Genomic DNA, 14,506 nt, shown 5'->3' on the forward strand with positions numbered 1-14,506 from the left:
TTCTCTCTCTCTCAACACTGTTTCTGATATTTATCTGTGTGTCATTTTCCTCACTGTGATATAATTCACCATGGAGACTCCTAATCTCTCAGTAGACACCTGAGTTATTTCTCATTTTTTGCTGATGTCCACAGTGCTGTGATGAGCGTTCCTTTGCATGACTCCTGGGCAGCTGCAGGATTTTCTAGGGCTGTGTCATCCTCACAGCTCTTAAACAGAACTGGGGAACTGCTTTGACCGTCTCTTTTTTGGGGAAAGCCCTTTCTTTCCAATAACATTAATTTCCTTCCAGATTGATGAAGCATTTTTTTTCTTTTCATAGTCCTTGTTTATTTATCAAAATTTCTGTAGCACTTCCTAACTGCTAAAAAGTAGTACACATTTCTTCAAAATAGCTCATATAGTTTTAGGCTATAGTTTTTTTGTTTTTTTGCTTTAGTCTCCATATTACGGGTGATGGAAGTGGAGGCATAAAGTTAAAGGTGAAGCTAAAATTTGAACCCAAAATCTTTGGGTCTGAAGTCTGTGGTCTTAATATCTGTGCAGCTCTGCGTCTCCGACATCAATGCTGGCAGGCAAGGCACTCCCTGAAATCTACTGTAGACAGTTCTCAATGCCTTGTCTGCAGAAACAATATTCGGATTTCCTGCAGAAGTCCTGAAACTCTTTCATTGCGATGGTATTTGCATGTGATATTGATGCAGTCTGTCACTCCTTTTTTTCTAGATGTATATTTAGGAATTGCTCCTTTAAAAAAAATATTTATTTATTTGAAAGGCAGAGTTACAGAGAGGCAGAAGCAGAAAGAGAGAGAGAGAGAGAGAGAGAGAGAGAGAGAGAGCGAGGTCTTCGATCCACTGGTTCACTCCCCAGATGGCCACAACAGACAGAGCAGTGCTGATCTGAAGCCAGGAGCCAGGAGCTTCTTCCACATGGATGCAGGGGCCCAAGGACTTGGGCCATCTTCTCCTGCTTTTCCAGGTCATAGCAGAGAGCTGGATGGGAGTTGGAGCAGCTGGGATTTGAACCGGTGCCCATATGGGATGTTGGCAGTGCAGGCGGCAGCTTTATCCGCTGTGCCACGGCGCCAGCCCTGGAATTACTCCTTTTTTAACATCTGTACCATCACATCGTGTTGCTGTTTTGACATACAGAAGTTAAAACGCTGGAGGATTCCGTTTCAGCCACGAAGACCTTTATTGAAATGTCCTCTGTGACCTTTCCACATTCCAAGCTAAGGAACTGAAGAGCAAGCGACGAGGTCCCCATAGCCTTGTAGCAGTCGGAGCGTCGCGTTGTGTGCGCACTCCTAGATGCTCCTTGTAGCTGTCGGAGCGTCGCGTTGTGTGCTCACTCCTAGATGTCCTGCGGCAGCTTATCCAAGCTCTGTACTGACTTGCTCGCCTGGAGTCTCACCTGCCGGCTGAGCTGACGTGTGGTTGTCCACAGAATCTCTGCGAACGTCACTGGAGGCCCTGGTCAGTGGGCAGGATGAAGTGGATGAGAGTGCATCTATCTGGAGAAATGGTCTAGGTCTTTACAAGGTCTTTACGCGTCACTTGGACAAAGGTGATTTTCATTGCCGTCTCCTCTAATGCATAGCCCGTTGGTCCGTGATATTTGGACGTGTCACACCAGCTCCTAGGTCCTAGGGTATCATGAGAACAGAAGAAAGTTCTGTTCCCTGGTTGCTTCTATTGTAGCGGGCTAGGCAGGACGTGCACACATTGGTATCATAACCTGCGTCCTGTGGTTCCTCCTGTCCAAGCATCCATCCCCTGTGTCATGGAGGTGGCTGAGAATAACCCCCCCCCCCCCCCCAGTGTTTTTCTGCCTTTGACCTTACCAGTGGATTTGCTGCTGTCCCTTTTCCTGGTGCTTCTCTACCATAACTCCCCCTGTAATGGGACGGAGTGTGCCTTTTCCTGTTTGCCCATGGGGTATTTTTACCTTTTACTTTTGTGGAGTAAGATATACAACATGATGTTTTGATGGAGATGTACATAAACAGAAGTTTTGGGGATTTTGAGTCTCTTTAAAATTTTATTTTATTTTGTTTGAAAGGCAGAAAGAGAGTGACAAATAAACAGGCATTAGCTGGTTTGCTCCTCAAAGGCCCACAGTAGCCCAAGCTGGGCCAGGCTGAAGCCAAGGCCTGGGAATGCGGTCCAGGTCTCCCTCACGGTGGCAGGGACCCAACTCAGGGAACCCTCGCCTTCTGTTCCCTGGGGTGTGTCTCAGCAGGAGGCCAAGCTGAGACTCCTACCCCGGCCCTCCTAGATGGGATGTGGCATCTTAACCGATGGCCAAACACCCCTGTGCTTCCTTTGTGCATAAACCTCAAACGATAGACTATGTGAAAGCGACACGGAATCCGTGAGTACATCAGTTGAGCAAGTTCAAGTCATTTCAGGTGATAGGAAGAAGAAAGGTAATGGATTCTGGCCCCTGTGCATGGCCTTACCTTGCTGGGAGGCCTTTCTGAGACGGTGACATTTGAGTGGAGTCTGAGTAATATGGACCTAAGACGACTTGGGGGCCAAGGACCAGCCAGTGCCCTCTTGAGGGTGAAGAGTTGGGTGCGTGTAAAGACCAGGGGGAAGGCCACATGTGTCCGTGTGTGTGTGCCTCCATGCACACGTGCGCATGTGACATGAAGTTTGAGTACAGTCAGTGGAAGTCCCAAGACGGTGCAGAAGTGAGTGTGCTGGCCACACAGGAGAGTTTGTTGGCTGGGGACAAAGGGTTTGCATTTCGGGAGGTTAAAGAGAGAACTGTCGTTGGGTTTTTTTAAGCAGAGAGAGAATGCTCAATCAGATTAGCTCTTTGCAAAGACCGCTGTCGTTGGCACGTGGAAAATGGACTTTTGGGACAAAACTGGAAACCACTACGGCCAAGGAGAAAAGCCTTTGCTGTGTCCAGATGAGACCGGAAGTGGCTCGGAGGGGGTTTGCGGCTGTGGGGTGGAAGGAAGAGGACACATGTGTACTGCATATCGTGGGGAAGAGACGGCAGGGTGCACAGATGACTTGAGTGTCCCACGGGAAATGAGAGAACTAAACATGAGCCCAGCTGTAGCCCAGAGGGCGTGGGCAGGGAGCACAGCTGCAGAGCGGGAGGCCGGTGGCTCACTGAGTCCATGCCGGTCTGGGACCGTTCTTTGCTGGACAGGGAAGTGAGGCAGCAGGTGGGAGTCGCGGTTTCTGGCACAGGCTGAGGCGTGAATCTCTGTCTGGCGGTCAACAGATGTTCATTGTTCTGGGACTGAGTGGGCCCTCCCGGGAGGGTGTATAGAAAGTGGACAGAGGAGGGGGCGCGGCTGTACGGTGACGGCCGCATGAGGTTTCTCAGTGTTTGGTCAGCGAAGGCTCCGGCTCCAGGATCCGCTAGTGGTGCTGTGGCCAGTGACCTGGGGATGCTTTGGCCCCGTTGAAGTCCATATTCTGGCCCGGTGGGAAGTCAGTTGGTGGAAATAATTCACCAGTTTGTTTCTTGAGCCAGATGAACCGTGTGTGTAACACATTGCCCACTCCCCAGTTAATAAGCAATCATTGCCAATACAAGGGACAGCAAAAGGATGCTGGGTGGGGGACCGGAGACTGCTCTTAAACTGTTACTTCCTCCAGGTGGTAATGGGATGATCTTGCCCCACATCTGCGGAAGAGGAAGGGATGATGGTGTCTGTCTCAGACACCAGAGAAGTGAGAGGCGAGTGAGCCCTGCACACAGGCTGCTTTGCCGAGTTCCTATTATTCTTGAGAATAATAGTTTGAGCATTTGATTTTGATAGAAAGCTTAGTCATTTTCATTTGCCTGTAGATTTGTGTTCCTGTTTTTCATATACTCATATACTCACCAGAATAATCAGTGCTCCTGAGGTCAGTTTTTTTTTTTTTTTTTTTTTTTGAGAACCAAGCTTTGACAGATTTAAATGAGCTCAAGTCTTTTCACTTTGCTCTGAACCTGAAACATATCATCAGACAGACGTGGGCTTGCGCCCAGATCAGGAGTTTCTGTGTTACACTGTCTGGTTTTTCTATGTGCGTTAGCAGTGTGTGATCTGTAAATTTATTTGGTAGCATTTCAAGGCTATCAAACTAATACATTAATTATTTAATAGGTATTTAATGTCTTGATTTAAGTATTATTTTACTGCATCCATTTTAGCTCTGGCCGTAATGTACTCTCTCTCTTTGTCCTTTGGTGCTTCAAGGGGTTCCAGTGAGTCATTGTACAAGAATAGCTCCCCGACCCTTCAGGGCTCACACATTGGTGATGTCTTCCGTCTGCTTTCATCTTTCTGGGCCCAGAATACCCCTTTGTAGCTTGTTTGCCTGTAGTAATCCCTTCATCCCTTTGACCATTAATTGGAAAATTATGACATTTAGAAAGGACATCTCTCAAAACCATGGGAATCCATGTATTTGCACCAGATGTTAAGAGAATGTTAATAGACGGGTAAACCATCTGTGACAATGAGTGGCAGTCATAGACAAGGAGGGAACGTGGATGGCATTGTGATGGGAGCGTGGCTCTTGCAGAGAAGGTGGGGAGGTAACTGTGGGCTTGCTTTATTTTTCTTCATTGTTTATTTCTGTGGCGTGGATTCTCTGCACTGTGTCCAGAGAGGTTTTCACAGCCGTGTTTGGAGTGAGGCAGATACACATGTAACTGGAGTTCGTGGTGATGGAGGGTACCGTGGAAATGAGTATGAGCATACATGGGGCCGCTTAGGGGAGGGCAGTGCTGGGGAAGCAATCAGAGGTGGTACTTAGGGGATGGGCCTAGCAGCGGGGGAACTGGCGCACGGCAGCAGAAGTTGCAGGGATGAGAAACAGAGCAGCAAGATCAGGGTGGAGAGGAGGACCTGGGTTCAAGGGATGGGTGCAGGAGGAGTTGTTGGGGCCCAGGGACAAAAGGAGGGACAGGATGCACAGGTGGAGGGGGACGTGGTAGGCGGGTCTTTGGGCTTTGGGTCTGTTTTAGTAAACAGTGCAGTGACTCTGAGAGGGAGCTGGCACAGGAGGCGAAGACAGATAATGAGGCCCCCAGTGGAGCAGACGTGGGCACAGCAATGGTGATTTGGGTCTGGATCAGAGAGTTCTGCAGGAGGGTTCTCCATCTGAGAGGCCCGGGTTGCTGGAAAGTAAGGCTGTAAAGCTCATGGGAGGTTGAAGAGGTAAGCCACCGAGAGTGGGGGGACGGAGGCAGAAGCAGTGTTCGGAAGAGATTGGAAGCTGCGTGTGGGGAAGGCTGCGCAGTACCTTCTGCTTGTGGTTCTGAGTTGTGCGCGTGGTAGAAACCTGGGAGGGAGCTGTGTTAGCCGGGGCGGGGAGGGTTTCGTGAGTGCCCTTGGGAGTCTGGGTGGAGTTGGCAGCACGAGGTGGCCAGGGTAAGAACATTGGAAGGAGGTGTTCTTTGTTCCCATCTTTTCTGCTAGCCAGGATGGCCTGCTTTTCGATGCTAGCATAGGTTGCACACATTGTGGCCGAGAAGAGAGAAAAGGACACTTGCATCGCAGCCACAAACAAACGAGAGCAGGGGGTAGCTGTGCGGCCTGAGAGTCACTGACGGCTCGATTGTTTGTCGTATCCGTATGTTGCCGCGTCGATGAAGATCTCTAAGTGAATCCTCTAGAAATTGCACGTGTAGTTCTGTTGGTGTATCAAAGGCCCTGTTACTGAGCTGTTTTCCTCTTTCTTTCTTCGAAAGGGCTCTTGTTGGTTTAGCACAGAAGTAGATTGAATGAGCTTTCACTTAAGTTTATAACCTGCTGACAGATAAAATTAATATTGCCTTAGTGTAAATAATAATTTTATCTAATGGATTTCATTTATTTTTATCATTCCTCCAGGCAATCTGGAGCCAAACAAGGGGAAGGAGGCAAGAGTGTAATAACAATTCCCTTTGAAGTGAGATATTAGAGAAGGTCACTGGTGCCGAACCATTATTGAAATGTATAAAATAGTTTAATGTTTGCTTTTTCCCATTTTATAACATGAGGTCATTTTATATAGCCATAAAATTCCTTCCCATCTGCGTTCAGATAGGATGAATATCTATGGTTGGCCTATTCGATGACTTCTTTAGGTACCTGAACTTAGCGACCATCTGCATTTCTGTACTCAAGGATGATGAGTGTTTTCATTAATGTTTTTCTAAACACGTTGCACAGATTCATTTATGATAGACCTTTTTTTGGCTGAAATTTGGCAATCAAGGCACATGGGTTAAAATAATATGGAAAGGACCCACTTTTTAAAAAAACCATTATACATAAAATTGAAGATGCCATGTTTCACGGACATCTGGATTCCCCTTGTAGACTCAGTAAAACCAGCAAACTTCAATTTCACTATTTCCCAAGGAATAAAATGTTGTTACTGTTTCTGAAAAAGCAGTCTCTGTTTGCTTGAACACTGTGCATTAACTTTACTGGTTTATTGATTCTTCATTTGATCAATGACCTGTTCAGAACCCAGAAAATCAGACACGACTGAAGGACAAAGCCCAGACTCGCTCAGTACCTTTCTTGCAGCCCAGAACACACCCTGGGCTGGGATTCTCCTGCACCGTGTACTCCCACTGTGGACCTTCTTGAACTCCAAAACCCGCAGCATCCCTCGTCTCCTGCGTTGGGAGGCCTCCATCTTCCATTTCAGTAGTATCAGCAGGTAGATCTCCACGTGGGTGACGGCTCCGAAATCCTCAGACAGTCACTCCCTGTCCAGGAGCCCAGGCTCTGCCCTTCCCATCCCCGGGGTCTTTCCATCTGGCTGGCTGGGTTCCTAGCACACCCAGGAACTGCCTGCTCCTGAGCGTTGGTTCCTGCCTCATTATTTGTTCCAGAGTCAGGACCAAGTTGCTGGGGGAGGTGAGTCAGGCCATGGGATTGTGTGTGATTTTGCCATCTTGAGCGGGGAGGGAAGTTGCACACTACAAAGAGCCAGGCCTAGTGGGACCCTTTTGCCGAGGGCTGCCATTCTGACTTGATTTTACACACGTGATTTAACTGCTGGAGCTGAGCTTTCTCAGCTGTAAAGGGAGGAGAGGGGTGGTTTCTTACTTAATTTATGTATTCGAAAGGGAGAGAGGGAGAGAGGGGCAAGGGGAGGGAAGAGGAGGGGAGAGAGAAGGAGAGAGAAGGAGAGAGAAGGAGAGAGAGGGAGAGAGAGGGAGAGAGAGGGAGAGAGAAGGAGAGAGAGGGAGAGAGAGGGAGAGAGTGGGATCTTCCATTTGCTGGTTCACGTGCCTAAAAGCATGAAACAGCCTGGACTGGGTCAATTTAAAGACTGGCGGTGGGAAGTCAATTCCCATTCCCATGTGGGTGGCAGGGTCCCAGGTATTAGACCATCACCTGCTCTCTCCCAGGGTGCACATTACAGGAAGCTGGACTGAGAAGCAGAGCCAAGACTCCAACCCAGGCACCCTGCTGTGGGCAATGCAGCTGCTCCACCAAACCCCCCACCCGCCTGTTTTTGACCTCTCCTTCCACTCCCAAACCCTAAGGCTAATTGACTGGTTTCTTGTCTTAGATGTGCCAAGGGACTAAGCCAGCTAACAATGGGGCCTGCCCTGTGGCAAAGGATGAGTGAATCAGAAATGCTAAATAAGACATTGGTGCTGTGATTTCTGATTCCTTCAGCAGCCAGTTCAGCATGTTGGAGCACATGAACTTGGCACTGTGTGTTCAATATGTAGGTTGTATGCGTTTGAAAGGAGAAGCCAGAGTTAGATACACAAAGGCTATGTGAACATACAGGGCCACCTTTGATGCGAGAGCCATGTCGTGGCAGGCACTGCACTGCACTGCACTGCAGGCACTGACAGAGTGGCCACCCTGGGCTGGACCGGGCAGCGTCTGCCTATGGACAGGGAAGGTGGTCTGAACCTTGTGGGCAATGGGGGCCCAGCATCAGCAAGTGAGTGTGCCGCAGGCTGAAGGCAGGACAGGCAGGGCAAGGAGCGGAGACGGGTTTAGGCAGAGCTGGGGTTCTGGTGAGGGGCAGACGGCTCTCTGTGCAGCAGAGCAAGGGTCCTGAGGAGTGTGGGCTAAGGTGGGTTGTTCACCTGGCAGCAGCTGGCAGTCATGCAGAGGACCCCCATCTGTGCCAGGGGGTGTGGGGTGTAGACAGGGTCACTTGGGGTGGCCTGATTCCTCCTTGGTTCTGCTTTCTGTACGGGCGGGGACTTCAGTCTGAATGATCGGATCCTTTGGCAAAAGGCCAAGCATGGGAAAGTGAGATGCAGCTATCAGTGCGTCAGAAGCACCGCTGATTGCTTCTTCATACACATCTTGCCTTTTGTGTTTCTGCTGTGACCATCAACGATAACTTGTCTAAGTAAGAGACACACGCGCAGCAGTGGCTTCCAACACTGCCTTGGGGCCTTCATTGCTTTCAGCGGTTCTGCTGGGGGCAGGTGGGGTGGGGGTGGGGGCGTGTGGCTTCCTGAGACCTCTCTGTGGCCACTGCACTGGGTTAGCTCGCTCACCCGACTTTGTCCTCTGATCAGTGGAGGTCCTTGAGGACTTGGGGTCTGGGATGGGCCCGGGAGGGCTTCGTGGCCTCTGCATTGTACCAGCCGAGCTGGCCGTGTCCAGTTGTACAGTGTTGCCCAGAGGAAGCCACCCTCCCCTGGGAAGCCATCTGCTGCGCTAGTGTGGGATCTGCTTTTATGAATGACTGCTCGGGCACTGTTCCTTAAGCACGGCTCCTCTACAGGCTTTCATCCCTTTGGCTTGTTTTTTTTATCTGACAGCTTAGTGGTTTCTAATAGGAACACTTATTGTCTGTCCCCAGGGTTTATTGAGTTGCAGTGTGGGTGTGCGTGAGAAATGTCAGTTACTGCACAAACACGAATATGTGCAGAGTTGTACTCATTTAGGTCAAGGGTAGAGAGACCCCCCCCCCCCCCCATCAAGACTCTAAACTGGAAGCTCCAGGAATTTTGCAATGAAAATGCTTTTATTTTATAGCCCTAGTTGGCCTTCTGTAATAAATCTGCATGCTGGCAAAATCATTTGTTTCTTATTAACTCACCTAATGTATTTTTAATTATCCAGAGGCAATCGGATGACATTAGAACAACTTTGATTGCAATCGATCCTTTGAAAGTTCCTCCATAGCGTATTTCCCACATGGAGCAGCTAGTTGTAATTAACACGACTTTCATTTTTATTGAAATTTGGCTGAATTGGCTCAATCCAGATTCAGGTGGGTGATTTATATAAGTATGTTTTAAAGACTCTTTCAAGTGTTGATAGCTTATTTAAGTCCAAAGCCAGAGAGGACTGCTCAGGCATCTAAACGCGAGGTTCTCCACCAGGGCACTCTGGCAATGCCTGGAGACATCACCCCCACCATGTGTGCCAAGCAAAAATGGCTCCTGTTCTGCTGTTGCTCCTAGTTGACCACTGCTTGCCGGCTGCCACCAGAGACCTTGGCTCTGCCTCTTGGGGGTGCAGGTGGCCACTCCATCTTTTCTCCGTGTGACTGTACTCCAACCTCACGTGACCTTCATGTTGCCACATTCCTGGGTACTCCTGTGTGTTCTGTTCTCTTGGGCTTGTGTGGCTACTTCTCTGATTACTACCTTTTAACAAACAGCTCTTGAGCTGTTTCTGCAATGTATCCTCATATTGTCTCTTGGAGAATCTCCACCGCTTCATGCTTTTAATCATCCCAAACTTTCTAGGCTATTTTTGAATGATTTTTTTTTTTTTCTGAGCACCCAAGCTGAGTTGTCAGCACTTCACCACATCTCCCTATGTTTTCTTTCAGTATCTTAAAACCCAACAAAACTGAAGGATGATATTCTCATCTCTATACCATCTTTCTGTTGATTCTTGGGTATAGATAAATACCATCACTATTCCTGAAGTCACCTACATTATCTTTTCTGTGTCTTCCCAAAATTTATCTGAGTAGAGCAACAGTTGTTATATTTTACATTTTTGGGGTCAGGAATTTCATCAGGGCTCAGCTAGGTGGTTCTTTTGCCCTGGTGATACTTACTAAAACCACTCAGAGGGTTTCCACTGAACTCGTATTTGGTGTCCTGGCAGGGAGGTCTGGGAGCTGGACTCAGTGGGCACTGCCAGCCAGAGCTTCTGACCACGGACTTCTGAGTTTGTGTCTCAGTGCCCTAACAATGTGTTCTGAGAGACCAGAAGAAGAAACTGTAGTCTCGCAGGGCTTGGGCTTAGCAACTAGCACCTCGTCCTTGTTGCATTCCATTACTGCACAGAGCAGTCACAGAGCCACCCCAGTTAAGTGATCCTGTCCCTGGGGAGGGGGTGGCCGATCTGTCTTTGATTGGCGGTTCCTTCCTTCTCCCACCACAATTGTGTTTGCTCCTTGCCTTTGCATTTTATTCACACTGACCTCACCTGAAGTCACAGATTCACCTCTTTTTTGAAACAACTGTGGTAGCTTCTGATGAGCCTCTCCACACTGCATCTTCTGAGAATAATCTGATTAATAGTTATTGTAAGGTTAACACGCTGTGGTCCTTTGTTGCCTAAAAAGCAGGCCTCCCACCCGACTGTAGGTTTCCTTCCACGTCTGGACCCGTTGTCTGAGTGCTTCTGACAGGGCCCTTTGTATACCCCGGGCCTGGGTCAAGTGCAGCGACACATCCCAGTGGACGCGTGTTGGGTCCTCGTCCCTCCCGTGCCTCCAGTCTGCCTTCCTGGCTTCTTCCTCCAGGGGAGCCTGTCCTTCCAGAGGCCTCTGGTGGCCGAGACCCTCTTACTTCTTCCTGCCCCGGGCCCTGTGCTTGGCCCTCCGCTCACTCCCTCGACACCTTCGTTTCTTTGCAAGGTCTGGATTCCCAGCCGGAACCACACTTACTTTTACAGTCCTCTCCGCTTTAAAGCTTGTTAATCTTTTACATCGTTCAACTCTCCCAGTACCCGACGTAGTACTTTGACTTTACCCAGTAGGTGCTCCGTGTGGATTTTACTTGATTCACACTCCTCTGTAGCCAGTTTTTTAATTCTTACAGGCAAATGACCTATAAATTTACAAGGATACACTCAATAAATAGAGGTGCTTTAAGAGTTATGTGAGGCACCAGTCAGGTGTTAGGTGCACTCCAGTGCTTATGGTCTGATTGAGTAGTAGGATATTTCTAGGTGTTAAAATGGGGGTGGGTGGGCCGACGCTGCTGCTCACTAGGCTAATCCTCCGCATGTGGCGCCTGCACACCGGGTTCTAGTCCCGGTCGGGGCGCCGGATTCTGTCCCGGTTGCCCCTCTTCCAGGCCAGCTCTCTGCTGTGGCCAGGGAGTGCAGTGGAGGATGGTCCAAGTGCTTGGGTCCTGCACCCCATGGGAGACCAGGAGAAGCACCTGGCTCCTGGCTTCGGATTAGCGCGGTGCGCCAACCACAGCGCGCCAGCCGTGGCGGCCATTGGAGGGTGAACCAATGGTAAAGGAAGACCTTTCTCTCTGTCTCTCTCTCTCACTGTCCACTCTGCCTGTCAAAAAAAAAAAAAAAATGGGGGTGGGTGGCTGTAGGATTTCCACATACAGACCTGCGTTTGCTCCAGTAGGTGAGGATATTCCTCTGAGGGAACACCAGGTGATCGTCAGTTACTTATTGTTATCATAGTGTTCATTGTTTGCACAGTTTGGTTCTCTAGTGTTTCACTCACCTGAGGTCATCTACAGTCTGAAATATTAAATGGAAGATTCCAGAAATAAACAGCTTAGAATTTTTAAATTGCATGTTGTTCCATCTTGTGCCATCCTGCTGCATCTTGCCTGGGATACGCATCCTCCTTCTATCCACCGTTTCCACGCTGTATATGCTGCCTGCCCGTTAGTCATTTAGTAGCTGGCTTGATGATGAGACTGGCTTTCATGGTCTCACGGTGCTTGTGTTCAAGTGACACTTACTGTACTCAGCAGTGGCTCCAAAGCACAGAAGCAGTGATGCTGGCCCAGTCTGAAATGGGAAAGAAAAGCCATCCAGTGCTTTCTTTCAGTGAAAAGATGAAAAACCATTGTACGTTGGGGTTGTTGAGATCTGAAGTGCATCATGGTTTTTATTCTCTCGCTGTGTGTGACTTAGAAATTAACCTGTCGTGGGTTTGTGTGAGCGTGTGCGGAGAAGCACACAGCATGTAGCGGCTTCAGTCCGATTTGATTTCATGCACCCGCTGGGGTCTAGGGATGTATCTCCCAAGGGGGGGGGAGGGATGTGCTTAGCAGCGACGGATGAGTCGTTGGAACTCAAGCTGGAAATTTCTCTTTTATAACAAATGAGTTATCTCCTAAAATTAGAGAGCGGAGGAGTGGTCCGTGCTCATGCACACATGTGCACACGCACGCACACACAGATGTGCCTGTGCGCGCCAGGCTGTCTTCGCAGTGCATCGCGGTGAAGTCAGTGTGGGGCTCAGGCCCCCGTCAGCACCCTGGGCTCGGCTCATGCAGCTGCTCTCTTTCTGTGCCTTAGGCCCTTTTCACACATGAGGGGAGGACCAGCCTCCGGCTAGAAGACGAGCACCCCGTGTCGGAGACCCGCTGCGCACCATGAAGGGAGCCTGCATGGTCGCCTGGCTGCTCTCGAGCCTGGGGGTGTGGAGACTCGCCCAGCCCGAGCCCCGGGACGCCGCGCGGTGCCAGAGGGCTGAGCACCCGGTCATCTCCTACAAAGGTGAGGCTGGGCATGGCGGGCGGCGGTCTGTTTCTGAGTCTGTCCGCTCTCACTGTGTGTCAAAATTCCCATGCAAATCAATTGAAGGAGAAGCCAAGTCCTTCGTCCTGGCAGAGTCCGCTGCAGTCTGGACTTTGCCCATTCCGTCCTGTCTGTGTTGGTCAAGCACTCTTCTATCCCGAGTAGCTCTGTAGACTCAGCGTGACATCAGGATGCCCGATGGGACTCAGGCTCCGCTCCTTGTCTGGACGGCGGGGTGGGTGGCGCTCTGCTTCCCTCCGGGCATAGAGAACGTCCCTGTGGGAAATGAACAGCCTTTGCTGATGCGTTTGTGGGAGCATAGCTGAGGTTGACTATTTTTCTTTCTTCCTTGCATGGTTAGAATATTTTTGTATAAACTGACTTTCCTTCAGCTCCTGTTTGAATATCCTGAAGCTACAGCTCCTTTAGGGAAGGCAGAATAAATGCCTTCCCTACTAGGTTTTTTTTTTTTTTTTTTTTTTTTTTTTTTTTTTTTTTTTTTTTTCCTTCCCAACTAGTTTTTATATTTTTCCCAAACTAGTAGGTGGTTCCTTGACATCCATTGGCCATCCCAGGGGGTTAATGAGATGTTGGGCGTGCCCCGCCCTGTTCTGATGAGTAGACTCTGAGTGTATGGATTTGAATGGATTTGATGCACTGCAGTCCACTGCAGCTTTGATCCTTGGGGATGGTGAGGCCGTGGCACTGCAAGCTCAGAGGGGCTGAGTTCTCCTCCCTGTGCCCGAGGAATCCCGGGGGCTCCGGCGCTCTCTGGGGCCCCACGCTGCTCCCACTTCTTTGTCCCATTGCTTCCTGGAGATCTGGGCATCCCTTTGGCTGCTTCAAGCACTAAAGGTGCTCACAGGTCTTCCTAGTGGACAGTACTAGAAAACCCTTAAAAAACTAAACCCATCGCCGGCACCTCCCGATGCTCCTGGTGCATCTCAGGACCAGGGCTGTCTGACGCCTCTGCTAACCTCCGTGTGTGCCTTTTGTGGAATCCTGAGTGCTGGGGGCCAGCAGAGGTCTTCGTTTGCCTTTTCCCAGTCACATTCATCATTTCACAATAACCACTCCTTGCCATCCCGTTGTTTTGGTTATTGGAAATCTTCTAAGATGATTTTGTTTTTGTTTGGCCCTCAGGGTATGTTTTTCTGGAGTGTTCCAGCAGGCTTAGTGCTCTGAAGTTCTTTGGAACAATCTCTTTCTGCACAGCTTCCCAGCCGCTGTCCTCGGTGAAAGTTTCCTTCCCCGAACCCCGCTGATTCCATTTGCTTAATTTTCATTGTGAATTTTTAGAGATTCCTACAATGCCTGTAGTTACTGTGTGGTATCGCAGAGTCGGATTAATGAAGCTCACGCAGTTCAGAGACACAGCCTGGCTCCCTGTTCCCCGGGTTCCCTCTCTGCATTCCGTGGATCTTTTGTTTGAATTCTGCATTTATACTTCTTCTGTAACATAAACTGAGCAATATAGATACTCACATGCATACAAGTGTATGTTTATACTCAGTAGATAAAGGGTAGCATGCATATTAACTTGTCTTTATCACTATTTTTTTTTTTTTTGCCATAATGATATATCCTGGAGACCTCCTCTTATTAGAATATACAGATTTTTTTTGTCATTTTTGTAGATAGCCACATTTTGAGATGCGCTCACGTGATTAAGAGGCGGCTGTCCTATGAGATGGGCCCCAGGCTCCTCATGACCGGGTCCTGAGAAATGCTTGGTCTACCGTCTGTCGTTGGAGCCCACGGATGGTGTTTGGGCCGTGCTGCCTCCTGCAAGCAGCCTATGAGAGCTTTGCAAGGGTACCC

General features: G+C 49.3%; 1 protein-coding gene across 11 annotated transcripts in view; it reads left to right on the plus strand.

Annotated features, from left to right (window-relative positions):
* Positions 1 to 14,506, plus strand: part of SEMA5A (semaphorin 5A) — a 479,052-nt gene that overhangs the window by 146,192 nt on the left and 318,354 nt on the right. For 10 of the 11 annotated variants that reach the window (XM_070056841.2, XM_070056840.2, XM_070056845.2 and 7 more), the window contains one exon: positions 12,464 to 12,664. In XM_070056841.2, the coding sequence (XP_069912942.1) occupies positions 12,541 to 12,664 (124 nt within the window). In that variant the 5' untranslated portion in view covers positions 12,464 to 12,540. Of the gene's footprint in view, positions 1 to 12,463; positions 12,665 to 14,506 lie in introns of those variants that run through there. The other variant, XM_089313293.1, reaches the window with a different exon arrangement.

This window comes from Oryctolagus cuniculus, chromosome 14, assembly GCF_051225735.1.
Source record: "Oryctolagus cuniculus isolate XC-2025 breed Fujian yellow rabbit chromosome 14, ASM5122573v1, whole genome shotgun sequence".
Taxonomy (NCBI): Eukaryota; Metazoa; Chordata; class Mammalia; order Lagomorpha; family Leporidae; genus Oryctolagus; species Oryctolagus cuniculus.